General features: G+C 57.2%; 1 protein-coding gene across 26 annotated transcripts in view; it reads left to right on the plus strand.

The window, feature by feature from the left end:
* MCF2L (MCF.2 cell line derived transforming sequence like) overlaps positions 1-13,138 on the plus strand; it is a 181,963-nt gene that overhangs the window by 52,766 nt on the left and 116,059 nt on the right. For 3 of the 26 annotated variants that reach the window (XM_070579337.1, XM_070579338.1, XM_070579358.1), the window contains exon 1: positions 10,285-10,522. The exons of 10 other annotated variants lie outside the window; for them this stretch is intronic. In XM_070579337.1, coding sequence (XP_070435438.1) covers positions 10,444-10,522 — 79 coding nt within the window. In that variant the 5' untranslated portion in view covers positions 10,285-10,443. Of the gene's footprint in view, positions 1-9,626; positions 9,911-10,053; positions 10,523-10,632; positions 11,270-13,138 lie in introns of those variants that run through there. 13 more of the 26 variants (XM_070579334.1, XM_070579348.1, XM_070579360.1 and 10 more) reach the window with 10 other exon arrangements.

The raw sequence follows: 13,138 nt of genomic DNA on the forward strand, positions 1-13,138 counted from the left end.
TGTGGCCCTGAAGGCCCGGGATCGATGCTGGCTGCTGGGCGCAGCCCCGTGCACATCCTGACCGTGTGGGCCTTTAAATACGCGTGTCCAGGAAATCCCCAGACACTTTGGGGAATAAAATCAATGCCATTGCCAGAACTGAGTTTAGATGTTCCAGAGTCCCAGAGAGATGCGTGCCAGATCCCTTTAAGGCCAGCGGTGTGTTTTTCTCCGGTTTCATTTGGTTTCTTAGAAAGCATTTGAAGTGGAGGAATAAAGTCCAGATGCCATGCGCACTGACTGATTTTCCCTACTTCTCAGGAGGCCTGATTTCCAAAAACCAAAACAGCCAAACACATGCCCTGTGAGTGGTGCGGGCCGAGCTAATGGCGCTGTGCGGTGCGCCCGCCCTGGAGCCGCAGCCGTGCACTCTGGTCTGAGGCGCACGGTTCTGCACTGAAAACCCGGACTCACGTTCAGAAGCATGAGCAGAATCTGAGAAGTCAGAGCCTGGGTCGGCTGTGAGCGCTTTGCCTTTTCAAAGCCACTGCATCTTCAGCTAGTGCGTGTTCTGTGCAGGGGACACATCCTAGAGCCAGACAGCACGGCAGGTGGCCTGGAAGGCCCTGCTCCTCTCCAGAATTGCGTGTGTTCGCATTCTGAAGCCTCATTTTCGGGAGGCCAGTGGCTGTGTGATGAACACTTGCATGGTTGTGACCTGCAGTGCTGGATCAGAGCGCATGGTTTACAGGCATTTGGCCCACGTGGTGGCAACAACTGGGCACCGGACAGGCGCTCGTCTCCAGGGTGGTGGGCAGCTCCCTCTTGGTCTCTGGGCCCCTGTGTCTGCTCTCGGAGGCGGCCTGACCAAGTCCCACATCCCACGGCCTGCACACGGCTGTGGCCGGCTTGTGCTGTGGTTGGAGTTAGGAGGGTGCCACCCAGGGCAAGCCTTGGGTCCAGGGGTGTCCAGGCCCGGCTTTCAGACCAGGTCTCCTGGAGAGCCAGGTGCGCTGTGCCTAAAATCTCTCTTTAATTTATCTGACCATGGGCAGGCGTATGTCCATAGAAACAGGACACACCACGCATGAGGTTTTCCTTAAATATTGGGCTTTTCTGCTCGGTTATCAAATTTTACATGCATTTATATGACATCCCTGGGTTTTATCAGCTCCCATGTGGTCCTGTCCTTTGTGCTCACAGCCACAGGCTCTGGTCTCACCGTCCTTTGCTGCACATTTTGGAAGTGAGTCTGTGCATCTCCTCACCTCCCTTCCTGTCCCTTTTCTCATGCTCCCTGGACAGACAGCTCTGTGACGTTGGGCTCAGAGCCTTATTTATAGGCCGACCTCCTGGAGAAGGCAAACGCAGAGCAAAGGCTGGTGGGTGCCTGCCCTTGAACGTGGCGGAGTCCTTAGGGAATTGCGCACATGGAGGAGGCCCCCAAGGGGGGCTCCTGCTGCCCAGAGACGGCAGCCCCAGCCGTGCTATTCGTGTATTGTCAGAGGGCGGCCAGCCGGCGTGGGGGCCTTTCCAGGAGTCCCTGGTGCTGATCTTCAAGGACGCGGTGTTTTCAGAAATGGCGTCAACACTTGTATTCGTTCCTCAGTAGCATCCAGCTTTGATGTCTCCAAGCTGTAGGGGGCTACGTGCTGTTAGGCCCGCCTCATAGTGAGGAGCTGTGGAGATCTGGGGTCTGGAAGGTCTGGTGGAATCTTGCCGTGCGGATGAGGGATGGAGGGCTAGCGATGACCTTCGGGTCCGGTCCGTGCCGCCCATCCTCTAACTGGAGACTGGACAAAATCGTCTGTTTCCAGGTTGAATTCATCTTTGTCATTGTTCTGTTTTTTATCCACGCAGTAGAATCTGGTTTGTGTCTGGTGCGCGTTTCTGTGTGTGCGTTGTTATTAGAGCATCTTTTTCACGGGTTTTATGGCCACGGCACCCTGACTTGTGATTCTCGCCGTTTCCTTCTGTCTTCCATCTCGTGTGTCCTAACGCAGGCAGTCTGCTCCAATCACGATTTCAGTGAACCTGATGAATCTACGATTCATTTAGGATACTGCTTGGCCAACTCAAAGAAAGTGAATTCAGTTTTTTCTTATCACTTAGAGTTTTAATTTTTTACTTAAAGAGCCCTCTTTGACTTGTTAAAGCAGAGTTTTATCATCAGTTTTGCATATACACAAAGGGGAAACATAAGCAAAAGGACTCAGTTACAGTTTTCCTAACGTTCAGCTCTTCTGAATCCCTTTAAGTGCCCCACACGTCCGCATGTCTCCCCTCCATGGCCGCCCGTCTTCCCGGGGTACCAGTCTGTTCATCTGTTCCTGTTTCCTTGATGCCTTATGAACTGGCTAAGGAAGCCTTAGCCTTCTGGGCTCTCAGGACCAGGCCCATGTCAGTCAGGGTTCTCAGGGAATCACAGCCATTCGCAGACATACAGACATAAATCATATATCCGTATGTGGTTTATTTCAAGGAATTGGTTTATGCGATGACAGGACCTGGCGAGTCTGAAATCTGCAGGCCAGGAGCTGAGGCAGGGTTTCTAGGCTGCAGTCCTGAGGCAGAATTCCTCTTCCTCAGGAAAACCTATTTTTGCTCTTAAGGCCTTCAACTGATGGGACGTGGCCCACCACATCATGGAGGGTGATCTGCCTCCCTTCATGTCCTGAGCGCTAGTGTCAATTAGCCACACCTACAAACCCCTCCACAGCAGCCCCTGGGTGAGTGTTGGTCTGGAGATGGGACTCGAGCCTTGCTGAGCTGACACGTACGCTGACCATCCCGTGGCCCAGTCCTGTGCCCACCTCCCATTTCCCTTAGATTCCTCACCCTTCCTTCTCCATCTGAGGGGCACAGACTCTGTGCTCCTTCCTGCTCTCACTGCCCGTGGGCCTCTTCTTTTCCCAAACCCACCGGTACCTCTACACTTTCACAACTTGTGCGATGGATGGCGTGCCAGAGCCGCCCACAGGGTGGGCTCCGTTTCTGCTCCTCTGGGGCTCGCAGGGCACCTGGGCTCCGTGGCGGCTTTCTTCATGGCCTCCTCCACCTGCCGCTGCTGATAGACCGAAGCTGTGAATCCTGCAGCTGCTGTAAAACTGCAGCCTGGACGAGAGGGCGGGCAGACCTCAGCCCTCTGTCCAGACAGGAAGGAGGCTGGCCGCCAGGCAGGACTCAGGCCATCTGTGACCTCCATGCCACCTGGGAGAAGCCTCTTAAGCACATAATGACAGTCTTATCCCAAATAAATTACAGTTGCCTTCCAACCTGGTGGAGTTATTAATAAATGTTAACTTAGAGAATCCTATAAAATAAAGTTCCAGGTAATTTTCAAAGCTTTGTTTTTCTCTCTTCTGTTCTTCGAGACACATCGACGCCGCTTTTCCTCTAACATCTCTTAGGAAGACCTGCGAATTGTGCTGGGATCACCTCCCGACAGTCTCCCCTCTTGCTCCTGTGATGTGGGAGCAGCACGCGGACTCTCCGCCATGTCTTCCCGTCTGTGTTCCTTCTAAGGCAGGCGCACGGAACAAGAGACTACGAAGGAACTGTCTTGTTTTCCTAAATCTTGGCTGTTGGAGGCATTCTGCGCTGTTTCGGTCGATCTGTCTCCTGAGTTGTTCCTCACGATGAGAGCGGATGTCTCCCAGAGACAGAGACAGAGGCGGGGTATCTGTTGGCAAGAGGATGTCAAAATCTAGAAAATGCATAACTCATTGCGGCTCACACCCCTCACTCGGGCACGGCGATGCCCACCTGCTGCGGCCGCCTCGTTGGAACACATGTGCTCTTCACACACATGCACGTGACGCGGGTCCAACCCCCCCCGCCGCCAACAGTCCGATTTAGAATGTGAGGAATGGACACACAGACCCCTAGGTCTTCTGAAGAGTCACGGTATTTACGTGGTGAGAGGTGAACGATTTAAGTGTTTACCTTGTTTAGTCTGTCCGGGCAGCAGACTCATTTGTAGGCACAGAGAACGGCTCCCACTCCTGACCCTTCGGGGTTTGAAAGAGGAACCTGTGTCCAGAGCTGCCCCCGTGCCTGCCATCTGCCCTTCTGTGGGGCCTCCTGGCTCCCTGGTCATTCTGATGGCTTCACGGGGACCTTGGACTGACGCAGATGGTCAAGTTCTGTAGAACGGGCTTCCAGGTTTTAGTGAGTGTGGTTTCCTGTTGCCACCCTAACAATGACCTCAAACAGTGCCTTAAACACACACGCTTATTACCCTACAACTCTGGAGGTCTGAATTCCAGAACCAGGTGTGGGCAGGGCTGGTTCCTTCCAGAGGCTCTGGGAGAATCCATTTCCCCCCTTGTCCAGCTTCTAGAGCGTCTGCCTTCCTTGGCTCGGGGCCCTGCATGCTCCAACCTCTGCTCCCATCAGCACATCTCTGGCTCTGACCCTCCTGCCCCGCTCCTAGGGGGGCCCTGATACGTTGGACCCACCCTGATCACCCAGGACGCTCTCCCCATCTCAAGAGCCCCACCTGACCACGTCTTCAAAGCCCCCGTCCACGCACGGTAGCTCACGCACAGGTCTGAGGACTGGGACCTGGATGTCTTTGGGCCGTCATTCCGCCCACCACAGTGGCTTCCTCAGTCTCCCTCAGGCTCGAGTTCCCAGGCCCTCCTGTTCTGATCCGAGCCGCGGCACAGCTCGGTCAGGGACCCCTGTGGGCCGCTGTCTTTGGGGCACAGTGACGAGGGCTGACGGGTTGTCCTGGGGTGCAGTCATGAACGTCCGGAGATGTTAAGTTTCTCTTTGCTCCCCGTCCCCCGTCCTTGATGGAGTGCCCGGTCCCCCAGCGCCCCTGCAGGGGTCTTTGTGCCGGATGCTCTCCAGGTGCGCCCAGGTGGGAGAATCTTCCGAGGCTCTTGTCTGTCAGATGTTTGATATAAAATACAGCCTAAAGTCACAAAACAAAAGAATGAAGCCATTTGAGGTTGCTGTTTTATTGTCATTCAAATGAAATATGTAGGCACCGCTGTGTCTGAGTGTGGTCCCCAGAACTCATGAGCTGGAACCCTAACGCCTGGCGTGATGGTGTTAGGAGGGGCCCAGGGGCGTGACTCGGGGGTGAGAGGGGAGCCCTCGTGAAGGGGATTGGCACCCTTATCAAAGAGGCCCACAGAGCCCCTCGCCCTCCCACCGTGAGGACACAGAGAGAAGGCCCCGGAAAGGGGATCCTCACCAGAACCCGGCCTTGATCTCCGACTCCAGCCCCTGGAGCTGTGAGACAGTAAATTTCGCTTTTTGCTGGGCGCCCTGTCTGTGGTGTTCTGTTACAGCCGGAAGTGACTACGGCTCTGATGTGGGTGTGGACTGGATCCTTCAATTATTCACTGCTTTACGCCTGAACAAGTGTTTTTCCCGAGTGAAATCTTTCTGACGTGGAGGCTGGTCTGGCAGGTGAGGAGATGCGTAGGCCTGATGCCCCCAAAGTCTGCTCAGGGTGCACGGCCAGGAGGTGGCGGGTGACGTCTTCAGAATAAACGTAGAACCCAGGAAGCCAGTGCTCGGGGTCCCCGAGAGTAGGACAGGGAGGCGCTGGCCCTGCGGTTCTCTCAGGGGCCCCCGGCCTGGCACGGCCCTGCCCAGTCCTCCACCCCAGTCCTGCATGGCTGTGGGGCCCTGAGGCCCCTCCTCTTCTCATTTCCACGGCCCCAGCAGATCAGAGGCTGAGTTAGGGGCTCGCCCCGTCTAAGGACGGCTCCGAGGTGCCGCCCCACCTGCCCGCTCCACCTGACAGGGTCACTCACACTCGAGAGGGTTTTATTTCCCAGTTAGGGTCCTTCCAGAAGGTCCCAACGGGTTAGAGGTCGTTTGTGGCCTGCTGAGGGATCTTTGTGAGGTTTCCCTTAAACACTCCCCAATAAATTGCGAGGGATGCGCCCCTGCCCTGCTGGCTGTAACTGCTGCAGACACTAAGGGGCAAACACTGACCACTGCGTTTCCTCTTAGAATTCTCGGCAACTTTCTAGTACGCGATACCGTGTTGTCAGCCACAGTCGCCAGGCTGCACGTTAGATCCCCGGAACTGACTCGTCCTTTAGCTGGAAGGTTATACCCTTTGAGCAACATCCCCCGCTTCCCCCACCCCCAGCCCCTGGAAACCAGCGGTCAACTCTGTTTCTGCGACTTGGACTTTTTTAGATCCACGTATAAGTGAAATCATACAGTGTTTGTCTTTCTCTGTCTGACTTATTTCACTCGGCATAAGGCCCTCATGGTCCGTCCATGTTGTTGCAAGTGGCAGGATTTCCTGCTTTTTATGGCTGAATAATCCTCCATTGCGTATATAAACCACATCTTCTTTGTCCATTCACCCATTGATGGGCACCTAGTTGTTCCCATGTCTTGGCTGTTGTGAAAAATGCCGCAGAGAACACGGGGGTGCAGGTGTGTCTTTGAGATCCTGATTTCATTCCTTCAGATAAACATGCAGAGCTAGGATGGCTGGGTCAGAGGGTATTTCTGTTTTTAAGTTTCTGAGGACCCTCCATGCTGTTTTCCACAGTGGCTGCACCAGTCTGCACTCCCACCAGCAGTGCACGACGGCTCCCTTTTCTCCACACCCTCACCAACACTTGCTATTGCTTGTCTTCCTGATGACAGCCGTTCTGACGGGTGTGAGGTGACATCACCTCATGGCCCTGCTGATTGCCGAGCAGTCTAGCCCGTTCTGACGGTGTGCAGGGGGCTCTCTGTCAGCCGCTCCGGCGGGTCAGTCCTGCCTGTTGTTTTCTGAATGCTCTGTCCCCATCTTTGGCCGTGGGTTAGAGGACAGGTAGCTGCCGGGTGCCCGGGTCAGGGGGGTTCATCCTGTGGGCCAGGTGGGGGTGCTGCTGGGCCCGGAGGGTCGGAGGAACCAGGTTGTCCGGGAGCCAGGCGAGGTGCCGGGCTTGGGTTGAGAAGTGTTCTGGTGTTGGGATGGTGGCGTCTCCAAAGTCCTCCCCGTTGTGGGCTGGCCCCGTGGCGAGGACAGAAGTCCCGTGTCCTGTTTTCTCCTGTCTTCCTGGCCCCTCCCCAGCTTGTTCCCCGTCCTCCCTCAGCTTGCCTGTCCCCGTTCGTGGCGGCCCCCTGCGGAGTGTCAGCCCCACGCGGCAGGAGCTGCCTGCCCTGCTCAGCAGCACCCTGGAACCAGCCGGGCCTGGCTCCCGGCGCCCAGGGAGCGGTTGTGGGGAGTCGGGGTGTGTCCACGGCTCCCCGAGGGCTCATGAGCCAGGCCATGCTGGGTGGCTGGGGCTTTCTTCATAGGGCCGTTTCCAAGCCCCGCTTTCCTGCGGCCCCTGTGCTGGGGGATGAGGCAGAGCAGGAAAGTGTGCATCCTTGCCTTCCAGGGCCGGAGTCCAGCCGCCCCAAGGCCTGCCTGCATGTCCCCATGACCTCCACAGCAGCATCCGGAGCCCCGGTCTCGGGAGGGCGGGCTCCAGCACCTGATGCACACTCTCATTTCTTACCTCTCGGGGCCGGCTGTCCAGAACAGCTGCTAAGGGGACATGAGGGTGTCCAGGTGTGACGTGACCTCCCGCCTTCCCACCTGTGCACCCCCGTCCCTGCCCTGCTCCTCCTTGCTGGGAGGGGCGAGGCAGTGACAGACAGTCGGGCTAAGAGTTCGTGCAATGTTGGGCTTGGGACCTTGCTGACTGCCCCTTATTGAACTGTAGGAGACTTGGGTGACATTCCAGCTGAGACGCGATGTTTCCTGGAAGCAAACACTTGTTTTCTGGGTCTGTGTTTGTAGGCGTCTGAGTGTGAATCCTGCCTCTGCCGCTTACCAGCTTTGTGACCTTGGGCAAGTCACTGAGCCTCTCTGTGCCTTATTCTGTAGAACAGGGTAAAAGCAGTGCCCATCTATCTCCTAGATCCTTGTGAAGTTGAGTCAGTTCACACAGGTGTGGGGCTGAGGTAGTCCCTGGGACAGTGAGTCCTCAGTAAATGCTGGGCAGCACTGTGATGGTTATACTCGGGCAGATGTTAAATGCTCTTTGTACAAAGACGGCACCATCTGAGCCGTAATTTAAGGAGAGAGCGAAGGTTTGGTAGAGAGAGAGGGTGGAGGGGGAGATTTATTTTAAGGGCCGGGCTCACACGATTCTGGGGCTGGTAAGTCTGAAATCTGTGGGGCAGGCTGCAGGCTGGAGCCCCAGGAATCGCTTGAGTGGGAAGTCACCTCCTCGGGGGAGGGCAGTCATTTTCTCTTAAGGCCCTCAACTGATTGGATGAGGCCCACCACATTGGGGAGCGTGATCTGCTTTAATCAGTCTGCTGATTTACTTGTTAATCAGGTCTACAAAATACCCTCACAGTGACGCCCACACTGGTGTTTGAGCAGACGCCTGGGCACCGAGCCTGGCCACGTTGACGCGTCACAGCACCCAGCACAGAGGCTGGCAGACTCAACCCTGAAGTTAGCGGCTTGGTCCCGGGTGTGGCACCAGCGGAAGGGTTTCAGGGGACGGAGTGGACGGCACAGGCTGAGGAAGGCAGCTGCGTGTGGGTGGGAACATTCGCCCAGTGGGGGGAACCGGTCAGCGAGAGCAGGAGGGGCACGAAGTCTCGCTGTTTCTCTGTTTGCTGTTGGTGTAGACGGGAGCTACTTGCAGCATTCTAGTGTGGACCAGCTGTATCGGCGTCGCCTGAGTGGTTAGAGATGCCCGTGCCTGGGCCCACAGACCGGCGGGGTGGGAAACCCTGGGTGACCTTGCCGTCTAGGGTGAGTGGGCCCTCGGTGGGGGTGGGGAACTCCTGCACCTCAAGTGTGAGCGCCACCTGTGTAGACCCATGTGCCAAAGGGGGACGCGGGCGTGGGGAGGAGGCCAAGGTGCTGGGAGAGGGATGTCCCGTCTGCTGTGTCGGAGGCCTGAGGGAGTGCGGCCGGGCTGGCTTTGGTTGAGGACCAGGGTGGGCGCTGTTGCCTCTGGAGCCACAGGAAGGTGGAGGCGCCCACTTCACTTTGGGGGGAGCGGCTGCGTTTCTGGACACTCTGCCAGGTGCCTGGCCCTCTGAAGTCGCAGGCAGGTGGTCGTGAGGGGGAGGGGGCCACAGGCACAGCTGGCGCCGGGCAGCCCTGGACCCTTGTCCGCAGGGAGAGGCTCCCTGTCTGCCCTGCGCCGACCCCTCCCTTCACTGGGCTCTACCTCCACCCGTATGAAGCTGCTCATAGTCAATGGTTTTGATGTTAAAAAAAACAAACCAGCAATTTCTTTGTCTCACCCCAACTTTCCACGTGTGGTTATCACGTGTGCAACATTCGTTCTACGTTGCAATGATTTGCTTCCAGATCTTTCTTGCCCCCAGACCCATGAGTTCTCTGCAGGCAAGTGCCGTGTCACCTCCATCTTTTTACCCCTTGGGCCCAGCCCAGTTCCTGGCAGTCACACCAGAGATGCTGGCACACAGGTCGGTCCTATTGACCTGAGCTTGAACCTCAGCCGCTCCGTGCTCAAATTCCCCAAACCACTTACGGAAATGGGCCCTTCTTCCCGAAAGGCTCCTTCTGTCAGCATGGGCATGCTGCCTGTAATGCCAGCCACAAAAGCAGGCAAGCCCCCTGGGAAGGAGAGGCCCCTCCAGGGCCCAGTGCGTCCTTGCACACCCTCGGGATGTGGCGGCCACAGCCGTGCACACGCATGCCTGGCACACGCAGGGCGCCGAGGTGTAGGATGCACCAGGTGGCTCTGTGCCAACCCGGGCCAGGCCTGAGGGCCCGAGCCTGCAGCGCGGCTTCCCCACCGCCCCTGCGTCCTCCGGCGGGCGGCGCCTCTGCCAGGAGCAGCGGGTCCACCCTGGCCACCCCCGGATCCACCGCCGACCCTCGGACCCACGACCTGGGGCGGCGCGGGCGGCATGCGGCGGCGCGGGGAGGGCGCGCCGGGCTGCTGCGGCCTCTGCACCTGCCCAGGGGCGGCCGGAGGTAAGGGGGGCGGGCAGGTTCCGCTCGCGCCCCACACCTCTCCCCTCCTCCACCGAAGGGCACGGAGACCCGGGGCCAGAGGGGTGCGCCGGGCCTCGCCTCTGCGCGGGGAGCGCTGCCGGCCCGGGTCCCCGCGGGTGCACACGCGGGACTGTCAGGCGATCGGCGGGGGCACACGCGGGGTCCCTGGTGGCCGCGGGGGTGCACAGGCGCAGCTCCCAGGTGACCTCGGGGGTGCACACGCGCAGCTCCCTGGTGGCCGCGGAGGTGCACACACGAGTTCCAGGTGACCCCGGGGCTGCACACCCAGGGCGTCCAGGTGGCGGACACGCGGGGCGCGCGCCGCTTCCGCTTCCGCCGAGCAGCCCCCTCCTGCGCAGGGCGCGCCCCTCGGTGGGACTCGGGACCAATCCCGGGAAGGGAGGCGCTCAGGCCGGCTCGCCGCGCGCCCCCTCCCCACTCGCCCTGCCCCACCCAGCGGGCGCCTCTGGCGCAGAGACCAGCCGCGGAGCATCGTCCTCTTCTGCCGGAGGATGAGGTTTTGGCTGAGAAATGAAGAGATGGCCCTGGAAGAAATGGTGCAGAGATTAAATGCGGTTTCCGCGCGCACGGGTAGGAGGAGCTGCTGGCCTTGAATTATATGTTCTTTAGCTTGGCATCGCGTGCTGAATCGTGGGGAAATGCGTCTGATTTTTGTATAGCAGCCTTCATTTTTTTTCCTAGCAGTGGTAACAGGAAAGAGCAGGTGTGATGGGCATTCGTCCGGCAGCTGGGTTCCAAGGACTGGCGGCCTGATTTTGTTCTGCTGTGGATAGTTAGAATCATCGCAGATGGTGACAGGCTTTCCCGGAACCCAGGTGGGTGCCTGGAGCCCGGTCTGAAATCTGCTCCTTCAGCCTGCGTTTCGGTTGCATCTGCAGCAGTAGCGATGGAGGAAGCATAAATTTTGGTGGGCTGAAAATCATCTCGAGCCCAGGGCTTTTAGAGCCTGGTGTAGGGTTGGGGGTGCTATCAGAAGGTCATTTTGAGGAGGAAAAATACAGATTAATCAGGTGATTGTTTTCTCCACTAAAGATAATTTAAACCTAAGTCGAATGTTTGAAAATGGTCTGGGGAAAGACTGGAAGAATGGATAATTGGCTGTTCGTTCTCCCTGTTAATTAAAAGATTACTTAAAATGAGCTTGAGGAGCGGTTTGGATGGATTCGTTTAGGTTTGAGAAATCGCTGAGCTGGCGGTGACCAGCTGCCGGCTTTCAGTCCGTCACATGAGTCTTCATGCTGCGCTGTCCGGAGGGAAACGGTTGGCGTTAACTAGTTTTCCTTGAAATGAAGAGGAAATAATCATAAATCCTTAAACGTAAGTTGCCAGCCTTTGCCCGATATCGCGGCACGTATGTGGTGTGCGGGTGCCCCTTGTCCGGGACAGGAGATTTGTCCGTGAGGCTGCGGTGTGCTGTCCTCTCTCTGCCTCGGGAGTGGGAGACCCCGGTGGATTTGGAGAGCAAAGGAACGGTTAAATCCGTACCAACATCGTTGTGTGTGAGGGTCCAGCCAAGGCTTCGGAGACATTCGGTTTTTAACGGTGATTTTCGTGATCAAAGCTACTGGATTTATTGCAAATGAGTCAAGAGAAAGCAAAGCCATTTTGTGCCATCTGGCCCCCTGTTCTTGGAAAGGCGGCTCCCGGTTTCTGAGACTCAAGTCAGTTTTGCTTGTTAGGATTCAGCGTGTGGCTGAGGCGAAGGGCAGGTGGACCCGCCGCAGATCTGCAGGGCTGCGGACTCGCCCTGGAGGGAGGGCCCGCCTCTGTGTTTGGCCCCGAGTCAGAATTACGGAGCCGGAGCTGTTCCAGAGTGACGTCATTCTCTAGCCTCAGGCACGGGGCCTTCTTCACCGGCTCCCGAAGATGCAGGAGCGTTTTGAATGGTGAGAAGCTCCCTGTGAGGCTCGGGTGACACTGACCGCTCGGTGCATTGCACTGCAAGCCAGGCCCTCGTGTTGACCTTGTTCCGAGCAGTGACTCTCAGACCGCGTCCTTTGACACATCTGTGCTGCTGACAGTTGCAGTTTTCAGCCAGACTCTGAAATCCCAGCCAGGAGATGCCTGTGTTAGGAACACCCTGTGTCCTTTGGTCAGGAGAGAGGACCCTGCATCCTCCATCCACACGGCCTCCGCTTCAGCACAGGCCCCTTTCCCTGTCGCTACGTGGGAGGCACGGCTGCAGGGAGCCTGTGACACGATGCGGCTGTCGGGCTGTGCGTCATGTGATGTTGACATCGCACCATCCGCCGAGTGAGGGGCATGTTGCATGTTCTCCTGTGGGGACGGGGATGTGGGTTGATGTGGACGTCCTCAGCAACTCAGGTCTGAATCCCGACACTTCCTCACGGAATTCCCGTGAGGGTCTGTAGGACCGGCTTCCACCTGGAGGTCACAGAGCTGTTTGCCTCCGGGGTCATTTGGGAGTAGTGGCAGGTGGGAGCTGCTGGCACCAGGCGTAGCGATTCAGGGCAGGGGGCCTGATCCCTTCAGGACGAGTCAGAGCTGAGGGTGGGGCCAGTGACCTTTCCCAGGCCTTCGTAGCTCTTTCAGCTGCACAGGGCTGGACGCTCGTGGCTCCGCCCTGACCGACAGGCACTTTGACTTCATCTGGTCCCCACAGGCTGCTGCCTTACTTTAACTTCCGATCGCTATGTTGCTTCCACTTGTCCAGAACATTCACTCTCTGGTTAGTCTGCAGGTGAAGGAGATAAAGCTGGCTGCCCAGACGGTCTGCGAGTCTGTCTCTTGACCTTGAGGATGGAAATGATGTAGACTCCTGAACCTGATTTTTAATCACAAGGCCAGGAGCACGTCCAGCGGCTAAAGCTCTCCCCCTCTGTGGCAGGGCTCCTTTTCCAGCATTTTTATTTCTGTTTTCTCTTTAGATTTGCAGTAATTGGTTAAAAAGTAAGGAACATTTGGAGGAGAAATGTGATTGCATCTAGTCCATTTAAGCATTTGCCGAATGCAGAGGAACAATGGTCCTGGACCGAGCATGAGAATCATCTGGAAGGAATGGTCACAGGTTCCTGGGCACCTCCCCCCCGGAGTTTCCGATTCAGGGAGTCTGAGGCAGGACCTGAGAATTTGCATTTTAAGTTCTCAGGTGATGCCGGTGGTGGTGGGCAAGGAGCAGAAGCAGAAGTGGGAGAAGGATCTTTCGATCTGTGGCCACCTTCTCCA

This window comes from Equus przewalskii, chromosome 16 (assembly GCF_037783145.1).
Source record: "Equus przewalskii isolate Varuska chromosome 16, EquPr2, whole genome shotgun sequence".
Classification (NCBI taxonomy): Eukaryota; Metazoa; Chordata; class Mammalia; order Perissodactyla; family Equidae; genus Equus; species Equus przewalskii.